The 12,133-nt window shown below is 40.3% G+C and overlaps 1 protein-coding gene across 3 annotated transcripts in view; it reads left to right on the top strand.

Moving 5' to 3' along the window:
* Nucleotides 1-3,186: 3,186 nt before the first annotated feature.
* The window catches only part of ntf3 (neurotrophin 3), a 38,969-nt gene continuing 30,022 nt past the window's right edge, over nt 3,187-12,133 (top strand). For 2 of the 3 annotated variants that reach the window (XM_068716748.1, XM_068716750.1), the window contains exon 1: nt 3,187-3,389. In XM_068716748.1, the coding sequence (XP_068572849.1) occupies nt 3,372-3,389 (18 nt within the window). In that variant the 5' untranslated portion in view covers nt 3,187-3,371. Of the gene's footprint in view, nt 3,390-3,752; nt 3,823-12,133 lie in introns of those variants that run through there. The other variant, XM_068716751.1, reaches the window with a different exon arrangement.

Raw genomic sequence — 12,133 nt, 5'->3', positions numbered from 1 at the left:
GAATATAAATTTAACAACGAAATGTTAATTTTTGTTGTTTTGGTGAAGGATGTTGAGCAATATGTGAAACTGCTTTCTTTTCCGACTAACAAAAAGGCAATGAAGACACTTACTATCTAGATGTATATATATATATGTGTGCTATACCCCTTTCTCTTTAGTTATTGTTGTATATTTTATCATTTATACTGAATGTGTGTTTGTTTAATAAATAAAAGGTAACTACTACTACTGTAAAATATAGATATATATTTTATTGCAACTAAAGCCTGATTATTTGCCTTTGATATTATTCAGAAATATTTTTTGTATTATATGTAAACCTCTCTTCTCATACATTTCCTCTTAAATCTCTCCTTCCTTCGCTTTCTATCTTTCCTCCTTCTGCATAGTTGTCTTGTCTCCTCTCATCTCTCCTCCTCTCCATCTTTTCCCTGCTTCTCCTCTTCTTCATCGTCCTCCCCTCTCTCAGCTGACTCCTTTCCTTTTCTTGGCCTCTCCATCCCCATTTTCTCCTCTAAAAAAGTCCCCCCCGCTCGATTCATATTTGATGATTTCACCGCAGTCCAGGATAATTATTACACAGTTGTCACATCACGTGGGAAGCCCGAGGGGCTCGCTGGAGACGTGCGTTGCCATTGTGCTCGTTAAAAATTAAAAACGTCCATTACAATGATGATGCTGAACCAAAGCCTGGCGTTAGGGAACCTCTTATGATGTATGACCAATGCTTAGTCATAGAGGGGGGAAAAAACAAAACAATATACAGTGTGTCCCTCACTTTGTAACATCCAGAGATAAGTGAAAGACATGCAGTGAGCGCAGACGGGTCGAAGCTTTAGCTCTGATGAGATCTAATGGGAAAAATTAGCATTTTGCTTTCTGTTCTGGAGACGTGAAGAAATATCTTACTGGTAACAGTTTGAAAGTTCCTATTTGCAGGCGAATACCAGTTACTCGCGTGTGAATTGCACAACTAAACAATGAGAAATAAAACAAAAAAAGTACAAATTTCACCATGATTTAAAAAAAAAAATGCATCCATCTGTGTTGGTGCCACTGAAATGCCCGGCACAGGGCAGATTACAGGCGTGAAAGTAAACCAGGTGATTGGTTAACCACAGATGCACTCGACGTCTTTTTGTTTCAAACATGCCACCTGTTTCAGTGTTTCAACCTTCCTCACTCCATTCATCATTTTTACGTCAACAATCAGTGGCTGTGCTTTTGTTTTTCTTTGCTAACTACACCATTTATCTTATGTTAAACTGAAACAAATATGAAATGTAAAATGCAAAACTTAAGTGCAAAAAGTGCTACCAGAGAGGATACCTACTGTCTGCATACCTAGACAACCATATGCCTATTCAAACGCACTCTCCCTTCTCTACTCCTTCGTCCCATCTAATTGCTTGCACCTCTTTTCTTTTTGAAGTTGTGGGTCCTTGGGGAAATTAATGAGAGCACCCATACAGTTGTTTTAGTGTGGGACATGAGCACAAAGCTCAGTTTTTTAGATTCTACCATTGTTGATCATTTAATGCTATAGGTAAAAAAAAGGACACTGTAATAAACCCACTCTTGTAGACTTTTGTTTCTTTTTGAAAGAAAATAAAATTTGTTCACTCTAGAATTTCAAAAAACATGGGAGACCACAGATTTAACCACAGATTTTACATATTTTAAATCGTAAGAACGTAGTGAGTTAATATTATCCTGTGTGTTTACAATTACGAATACAAAAGCTTTTAATGAACTGGTGTTGGACAACTATTGTGTTCTATCAGTCAGAAAATGTCATAACTTAACCTGGTTGTAAATACCAAAGATGTTTACAGTGAAACCGGCTTTACTGGGTCTCTTGGCTCCATAGCACCACTAGTGGCCAAAAACGCCACATGTCTCTGTAACAGACCAAAAAAGCACTAGCTTTACCAGATCTGCGGTTGAGATTGACAAGTGATGGAGGAGGAAGACCAGATGTGCAGCTAGTAGAAACGCTGCCAAGTCTGTTTTGATGTCTCGGGTTGTGAAATCAGCTCAGACACAGAAACAGAAAGAGTTTGTCCTAAACCGATACACGAGCTGAATTCACATCCGTGGAATTAAATCGTGTTTGTCTACATGGAGAATCAGCAACAATAACAGCGAGTGATCGCTGTTGAACGATAGACAAGCCTTTGGGGGCGAGGGACTATAGTTCTCGGGTTGGAGTTGAAAGAAGATGTGGACGCCCGGATTGTTTCACAAGTCGCCAGGTTACAAGCTAATTTAAATCAATAAAAAGCTAAATTGTCAGGTGATAGCCGGTGGGTTCCCAGATTGCATTTCGGTCAATGTGTTGCGCCTCTTTCGCTCTCCATACAGACCGTTTACCTGGATCCAACCCAATAGTCCCGTTGCCATAATAATGCAGAATCTGTTTAAAGAGATGTGGGATAAAACAATGAGTTACCAGTCAGTTGACCAGCACTTATAGATACTTTAAACTAATCATACTCAATTAGGAACCTTCCAACGCAAATAAGACGATTCAACCGCAGCCACAGACTGGATATGGCTGCATGGACACTGGAACATTAAGGCTTTTGAACTTTTTAAGAAGGTTATGCTGACTTCTAATGTGTCTGTACTTCACAGCAACTTCACTGTATGTAATATAACTTTTGTTGTTTGCTCCTTAATATAGAGGGATTTAACTGCACATGTACAGTACATATGCGTTAATAGTAAGTAGCCTCCTCTAGAACAAATAATTTATTTTACTTTCGGGCTTCTTCAGTTCGTTAAGGTTTTTTTATTAAGGAATACAACCCTGTTTGAAATTCTGAGTCTTGGGGGAACCTGTCAAATGTCAGCCAGCACTACATTAAGACGTAAAGGTTGCTTTGGGCACACGCACACACACACACGCTCCTAATTCGGTGCCCTAATTCATGTCAGCAGGCTTGCTCCGCTGACAGACAGTGGCAGCATGCATGCAGGTTTTTGCAGCAGCGTGCGCCAAGAGCCATCTGTCCTGTAACAGAGAGAGCGGCGTAGATTATGTAGTCCAGAGAGAGGGGAGGGAGGGAGGGAGGGAGAGAGAGAGAGAGAGAGAGAGAGAGAGAGAGAGAGAGAGAGACAGACAGACAGACAGACAGACAGACAGACAGACAGAGAGAGACAGACAGAGAGAGACAGACAGAGAGAGACAGACAGAGAGAGAGACACAGAGCGCATTACGCACACCCTGATCCTCTCCACGCAGAACCAGTGTGGCGCGGAGACAGGCGGCAGCCCTCAGAAAGTGAGAAGATTTCGCCAAAGGATTCTGTCTACAGATTAATCACCTTCATGTCGACTGTGTTGGATACTAACCCGCCGATGCTATGGTTACCTTTATTACGGTAGGAACTGCTTCACTCAGTTTGTTTCATTTGGTGCTTCGTGGAGCATTTTTGTTATTTATTTATGTTTTTGTCGCTAAAGAACTCTGTGGTTCTTGGAGAATCTGACGCGAGTGGAGTGACAGAGGCTGACCCTAAGTGTTCAATGAGTGCAACTGACTTAAGTTGAACTTTAAGTGCACCAAATCGCGCGATGGAGAGCGTTGCAAATCTGTTGGAGTAGCTTTCGGAACTTTAGGAAATAGCAGGCACCGCAGCGGCGTCTAAATTGGTTCGAAGTGTCTTCAGATTAAATATTTACTTTTTGTATAGCAGAGGAGTTGCATGCAGCGTTCAGGGATTTATTTCCTTCTGTAAGCTTGAGCTTTGGCAAGTTAAAAAAAGAAGAAGAAAAGTAGAAAGTGAGACGCAAGGCGCTGTGGGCTTTCTCAAGGTAACCTAGTGCGGACACACTCCTTTCTTCTACTTCTCTCTCTCTCTATCTCCCTCCCTCTCCTTCTTTCTCTGTGCACAGGTACACTAAAGGGTTGGGTCTGGCTCGCTTACGCACACAAACATTGGATACTCTCCTGGTGTTTGTTTTCACATGCACTCGGAAGTCTTGCTCTTTACAAAGGCGGTGTGCGGCGTGTCGGAGGGAGCGGAACTGGCCCGGTGCGCACGGGAATGGCTCAGATGTGGTTCAGCTTGTATATCTTGCGGATTACCGAACACGCTAATTGTGCCTCGTTGCGCTCGCAGTGAAAGCTGAGCTGTCACAGTTGACTCCCAACACAAAAGTCTTGTTTCCCTCTCTGCGCGTCCCTTACCCCGTGTGGATATTTGTTTGTGTATGCATGTAAACTAAAGCTGTGCGCGCACGAGGGGGAGAGTGAACAGCCTCTGCGCGCGCAGAGGTCCTCTTCGACGTCTGCTGAGGTCCTAAACTTTGTCTTTTTCGACAAATGCAACTAAACTTATTTTTTGTTATAAATTGAAGTTACACAGTTTGAAGTTTTGTGATTTGCATGAATGTGAGTGCATGTGTGGATTCATTTGTTAATTTTCCCCCTCAGATATCAGTATTTAAATGTGTTGGGAACTGCTGATGGGATAAGAGCCAAATAGCCCAGTAACCCAAAAATACTGCTGCTGCTGCTTGCATGCCCGTGTGCGTGTGTCCAGTCTGCTAACATAACATGGAGACAGATAAACAGTGCTGCAGTATGACAAGCTGTTTCAACATATGTGTTGCACATATCCGTAATCATATTCTACCCACCCGTAATTAACATTTAAAATATCCACAATTTCATTCTTCCAAAACAAAAAAATGATGTCACCTTTGCCAGATATTGCCAAAATTACTTTTTTTAATATATGATCAAGATTATTACTAGAAACAATGCAAATGCAATCTGTTCTTGTTCTGGGTATCCAAAAAGAAGATAAAAATGTGCCAAAATGGACCACTTCAGTTTTGACTTGTAACAATTGGATTGTAGATATCTGACATGAGAGTTGTTTTAGTAAGAATATTATTGCAGACGTCAAATATGCAATTGTGTTTATCTGAAATTGAAAGGCCAATACACATCAGTGGCAAAAGTGAGTGAGTTCTTCCTATAGGGAAGACTGACGTTAAGGATATCTGGAAAGTTATTTTTTACTAAAAATAATATAATGATAGATATCTGCAAAAGATATCCAGTCTAGCTATTCAACTTCAAAACAACCACTTATACGGATCTGAAGTTTTCTTGAATTAAGTTTTGACATGTACAGTCAAAGTTGAAGATATCCTAAACTACAGGACTACAGGAGAAATGCCACCAGGAGAAATGCCACCATGGATACCTCAAAAAGGAGTGTGGTTCCATTAAAAGCGACCTGCTACAGCTGCGGTACAGTTGTCTGATATGCCATGTGGTCTGGGCAGCTTTGCGTAATGGTGCGAATCAGTGGGCGTCTTGAGCCTTTGGTGGATGCTTTCCTGCTGCTGTGGGAGTCCTCTTATGTGTGTGTGTTTGTGTGTGTGTGTTGGAGTGTGGCCGCTGCTGGAGCAGCTGTTGCATGCCGGCACACAGCAGGACAAGGAGATTAGGACGCAGGGAAGGACGCGAGAGAGAGGGGCCGGTTCCATTCTAGTGATTCTTTGACTTTACGGGCACTTGAGTCAAAACTGGCCTCCCGTGCAGCCTGAGAAAAGCTTTCTACTACAGCTGTGGGCTGTTGCGTGCACGTTAGACTCTGAGTGTGGAGCAGCTGCGCCGACTCAGTTTAACAACTTACATTTTGTGTTTTACTTCAGGGGGAAAAGAGAAAAATCAGCAGCGAGGGGTGTGAACATATTAGGGGCTGGGCTCATGGGACGAACATAAAGGAGATAAGGGTAGAAAGGGGCCACAAATACACTGAGAATGTTACTATGGAGCGTTCCTCTTGTCCCTTTTTGCTCTGCATTCCAACCTTTCTGAGTGAATCCAACTCCCCGCCTCTCTCTCTCTCTCTCTGCTTCACTCTCCCTTCTCATACCTGTTTCATTCGTTGCCCAAATTATTTAGTTAATGTTGCAGGACTTGTCTGGCAAAATCCAGATGACATGAGTAAACAAAGTCAATCTTAGCCTGAAGGTTTACGAAGCATGGTGCTGGTTTCAATTCACAGACAAACAGAAATAATGCGTAAGGAGAAGACGCATGAGTAACTATTGCCGCCAGTGACAGAGGACAAAAGACAGGAATTAAATGGTAAACACTGTACATTGGAAGACATCTCATGAGGCTGCTACAGTGTTGTAAAAAACTGTCAAGTTGGGTTTGTGGGAAAAACGCGCTTCCTCATGAGAGGTTTGAATAAACAAACAGGTGATAGAGATAGGAGGTAACTTCTCCTTGGTCACTGGGGATTTTTCATCAGCTAGGCACTTAAAGAGCAAATCCAGTCAGTAAACGACCACTCATGTTGGAAGCTGGTTTTGTTTTAGACCAATTTTACTCCATAACACAAAGAAAATCTCATGTAAACATAACAAAAGCATCAGGGAGGGTAAGATTTCATGTGGAATAATGTATTTAATCAAACATATGCTCCATAGTCTATTTAAACTTTATAAGAGGCTGTTCAGTCAAATCTTCTTCTGGACTGAGCTGAGGAACTTTTGTACTATCTAGCAGTAAGTATGTTACTCTACCAAAATATGTAGTAGTTGATCCCATTACCAGTGAAATTCCGCAATTCTCAATAGCCGATTCGATACCACGTTAAAAGAAATCAGAAACAAAACAATAAAGACTTCGAGCTAGTGTTAGGAAGTTATACAGGCTATAATTCCCTCTGTAATATCTCATTTATATTGATGCGAAAACATCTCTTTCAAATCTTTTTATGGTTCTCCCTGTTTTATCTGGCGTTTATGTTCGCTGCCATGTTTATCAGGACCCCCCCTTGTAAAAGAGAGTAAATTTCAATGGCATTATCCTGAATAATTAAGATTTGATCAAAAAAGAAATGAACAAACAACTGTATTTATCATGTTTCTCGCCAATTAATTTTTTTTTTACAAGATTACATTTGAACACATCATGATAACGTTATAATTTACTGTTGCCTAATAATTATGTTGTAGAGCTTGAACGTATCATAATGAACCTCAATGCAATCTCTGTTAACGTTAGCTGCAGGACTGTGCTAACGTTAAATCTGTGTTGAAATCAGGAGGAAAGCTAGTTTTCGTTCACAATGTTGCATCATTAGGGTAAAAAACTACGATGCAGTACCCACTGTACTGTAGAAAAATGTTCTCAGAATTTTGGCATTGACTTGGTACTGAAGTATCGGTTCTCGTGACATCCATACACAACATTTACTTTGGAAGTTAATCATCTGATTTCATATAATTCCTCACATTAAATTAAATAAAACTTTGCAACGCACTGATTGAGAACTGCATCTCTTACTTTGGAAGTACATTTGAAAGAGACCTCTTAGTGGCCAGTGTGAACAAGAGCAATGATTACAGCTAGAAACAACGTTTCGCTGTATATAATGGGCACCTGTCTCTTCTTTTAGGACATGCTTGAAAAATTCAGAACTTGTCCTTTAACTGAAAGTTGCTAACTAGACACCCGTGACCCAAGGATCATGTGAATTTGGATCCAGATCCAAACTCATATGACACACTTTAATAATCTAGCCACATTTGTGCTGCATTTGTCAAAATCTAGTTTGACAAGCCCGAACCATGCAGTCACAAGCTTTGAATTAGATGTTCAATTTTAAACGGAAATACGCAAAGAGGAAAAAGTTGGTGGGTGACGGTAAATTAAAAGTCGGAATTATCCGATTCCCACGTCTTGCCACTGGTGTTTTGTACAATTGGCGCCTTCAAAAGCACCAATGGTGACTGAGGTCCACCCATCACTCTGCAACTCTGAGAGAAAAAAACGTTTCTCTCAGGTTGTTTCTGCTTTTCGAGACATTGAAGGGTTTCGTAATGAAAGTCAAGTGGAGCTCAGGTACTTTTCTAATAGATTTGCGTCAAATGTGGTGTTTGCAAGACGGCTGGGGTCAAGCACCTTAAGGGGTTGTCGGGCCTTTTTCTAGCAGGTTAGTGAACGTGGGACTACAGATGAAAAATAGCCTCTTGGCTATGACTCTGGTGCATTTACAGGAATGTTTTATTATTAGTGTGCACTGTCCCTAACCAAATATACCAATAAATAAATTCTGGGTACTGAAGTCCTTCAAATCGAATACAAGTAAATGTGATGCTTCATTCCAAAATGATGAGAGAAACAAAAGATGTTCAGCTTGTGTTTGGGAACAAAGTTTTGGATTTCTTTCCCACAGTTCTCCCTCTGACTCCGTGTGGATCAAGCTGTTCCCCTCAATTCTATATGTTTCGCAGTTTCACTGCTTCGAGATGGTTTACACATTTAGCCGAGTGTTTACACACCGCACATTCTTACGGCCTGTCAGAGTAACACACGCTGTGAGGATTTGGATTGGATGGCGTTCCTTTGCTCAGTGGAAATCGAGCAGTGCGAAAGAGCAGAATCACACACACACACACACACACACACACACACACACACACACACACACACACACACTCACTCACTCACTCACTCTCTCTCTCTCTCTCTCTCTCTCTCTCTCTCTCTCTCTCTCTCTCTCTCTCTCTCTCTCTCACTCACACACACACAGGACATTCATTCAGGGGAGTTCATTCCTTTAACCTGTCCCTAAAACACATACCATGATGTAAACAAGTTCTAATCTTAACTGAAATCCGAGCGCAGAAACAAAAGTTCCTCTCCTTGTCTTTCCCACAATTCCCCGAGACAGAGCAGATACAGATCATGTGGTCTCAAGGTGAGGCTTCCCAGCAGTTCAGTCATATGACAGCTCAGCCCTCCTCTCTCTGTCCATTTTGACCCGGTAATCTGCCTCTCTGTCTCAAAGATTTTCTTTATCTCCCTCACGTTCACTGTCTAGGATCTTTATGTCCCTCTTCTTTTTTTTCCCCTCACTCTTTACATCCCCCGCTCCTTCTCCGACTCTGCCTCCCAGACTCAATGACCTCGTGATAACATCCCGATGCTGATACAGCTGATGACTGATAGACTGGTGGACTGGGATGAATTCTCGTACAGGTCTATCTTTTACTTACTAATCAGCCTTTACTGATTGGTTATGTTTCTAGGTAGATCATATGCATGGATGTTGGGGTGCATCTTGTATACCCTCGTTGACCTGCATCTCAAGCCTAGATTTGGCCTACATTGTCACTGTATTGTAGTAGCTTCATCTCTGTCCACCAGTAGGCCAATGAGACATTTATGGAACGCAGGCGACTAATCAAATTGACTACTTCCTGTTTGCATTGGATTTTCAGCATTGGGGGCTCATTATAATCTGTATTTAATATGTTTTGGTCTTTTATGTATTGATTTAAAATTCAGTTACTCATAAAACAACAACAAACAACAAAACAGAAGCTGGAAAGTCCTTCTTTACTGAAGTAAAAGTAGTTATGAAATAAAAGTAGTGTAAAAATAGTCCTGCATTGAAAATGTTACTTATCTACGAAGAACAAAATTATTTTGTAGTATTATTTAATTATTGATGCATTAATCTGTTCATTGCTTTAAAGCTGCAGCAGGTAAATGTGGAGCAAACTTAAATGTATGTATATATATTTTATAAAAGACATACTGCCTAGTAATTTACAAAGCCTTAATGATATAACAATATCATCATTATTTATTGATCACATTTTGTAGTGGAGTAAAGAGTACAATATTTGCCTACGAGATGTAGAGGAGTAAAGTAGCAGTAAACTCAAGTAAAGTACAAAGAACCTCAAATTTGTACTTAAGTACGGCACTCGTAGAGTAAGTAAATGAACATAGTTACTTTCCACCACTGCTGATGTAGCAGTCTGTATGTAGCTTTAGGTTGTTGTAGCTGTAGGTGGAGCTAGTTTCAAATACTCAGTAAAGTATTTTAATGGTTCCCAATCTAGGGGTAGGGCCCCTCATGAGGGTCACAAGAAGAATCTGAGGGGTCTTGATATCATTAATAGGGAAGAGAAAAGGTTTTGTAACACTATTTTTATTATTATTTATTTTACTCAAATTTTTTGCTTTTTTGGGAAACATTTGATAATTTGTATTTCACGGCCTGGACAATTTCAAAATCTTAACCTGAAAAGCCACGAGTTACTACAGCTATCAGATAATTGTAATGCAATAAAAAAGTACATGTGTCCCTCTGAAATGTAGTGGAGTAGTAGTATAAAGTAACTTAAAACAGAAATACATAAAAAAGTACAAGTTCCTCAAAATTGCACTTAAATACAGTACAGAGTAAACAGGACTAAGCAGAGTCAGATGGGCTTCTAAAAAGGTTATGCACATATTTGGTAGACGAGTCATCTTTATCCAATGTGCTATTGGATTATATTCAGTGATTATATCAGATTAAGATCTAGAGCCTTTTGCCAGTAAGGCGATTACCATTTCCTAATTAGCGCTATGAAACTACAACCAGAGTCAAGTAAAATTTACTCAAGATTTGTCAGTTTCAGCAGAGATTTACACTGTCCAAGTGATTTCTTGTTAATCTGTAAAACAAAAGCCCATTGTAGAATTTGCTGAGACATGGAGATGGCCACATGTTTTTACCGTCTATCACTGCTCTTACATCACCTCCATGAAAAAGCTGGGTGTACAAGGGCTCTTGTGTTTCCTCCTTGTTTCACACATGATTCCTTCACAGTGATGGATTCCCCTTTTTTTAACAACAGCTTTTAATGCTTTACTGAAATGAAAGGTACAGCTCCAGCGTGTCTCGTATGGTTTTGTCAGGAACTAGCTGTCGTGTCATGCCAGCTCATACACGGGTAGTGGGCATCTTCGTTTTCTCCCTATAGAATGTGATGCCTATAGGTGACAGCTGACTGGTCAGGTTGGTCGCCACCTTTGATATTTGAGCTGACAGATGTTCAGACAACCCGAGGGTGAACCACCTACTCACACAAACACGCACAAAACCAATCCCTACTTGTCTTTTCATTCAGTTAAACTCTAACCCTAACATGAGACTAATCCTAACTATAATCCTTGCCCCAAAGCCACAGCCCTAACCCTAAACATTGCCATTGAGGAAGTGAGGATTGCAGTTGAAAAATATCTGCGGGGGTCTCACATCACATATCGCTGCCGTCCGTCCCATGTAAACCACGCATTTCCAAAATATCGCCGATGATGCATTTTTCAGATAATCAAAATAGTTTTTAAATGGATACTTTTGTTCAAGTATGACAATAGTGTCAAATTGTAAAAGAATGTTTAATCCCCAAAACTGGAGATACAGTAGATTTCACTTGCAGTTAATCTTCACGGAAGCTGTGTTTACACACAGTCAAGTTATAGAGCTAGATAGGTAATCAAATTCAAATGGCTTCATTGGCGTGATCATAATCAGATACAGTAGGGCCAAAGCTTGTATTAACAGTACATTAGCAATGTGTAATCTGTCACCGTATCATGTTGCCTTTACACTTTTATGTAACTTTGACAAACGTTGGGTGATAACGCACTTGAAAGCCTGAACTGATTCAAAACGTGTGGCGGTGTGGTGCGTTCATGTGCTGGTTGAAACATCAAGGTTGACTTATTACGCTGTAGTTTTGTTACATAACTTCCAAACATTACCAACGACAGTAACTTAACAAAAGCGTAGTTATTTTATTAAAAAAACATACTCATTTGATGTAACATCGACTGGGAAGGACTGTATAATTTGACTGGTTTATTTCAATTGTGACCACCAGGGGGCATCTATCAGAATGCACTCCAGTCAAGATGTTCCTTAGAGATGTTTATTGACAGTAGTCAAACAAGCAAGTGTGTGGTTCTGAAACAGATATACATGAAATAATAATTAGTAAAAAAACTCTATATAAAATAACATGTTGTACCATACAAGTCCACAGTGCAACTCCACATGTCAGCATAGATATTTAGTAGATGTCTAATATGAACTACAACCAGAAATAAGAGTGTAACTATACTAAGGCATCATTTCTGCAACCTTTGTACAAACATCGCTTTGCTAGTAAGAACATGCAATGATAAAGGTAACATGCTGAATAGGCTGTACATTGTATCTCCTACGGTCATCACTTAGCAAACAACAACGAACGAGCGGCTAAATAGATGAGACTAGATTGCCGTGCAAATGACAGAAGATAAACC

The sequence above is a fragment of the Cebidichthys violaceus genome, unplaced genomic scaffold (genome assembly GCF_023349555.1).
Source record: "Cebidichthys violaceus isolate CVI_PGR_0920_01 unplaced genomic scaffold, fCebVio1.0.p SCAF_21, whole genome shotgun sequence".
NCBI lineage: Eukaryota > Metazoa > Chordata > Actinopteri > Perciformes > Stichaeidae > Cebidichthys > Cebidichthys violaceus.
Note: the sequence above shows the minus strand (reverse complement) of the source record. Positions and strands in the feature narration are given on the sequence as shown.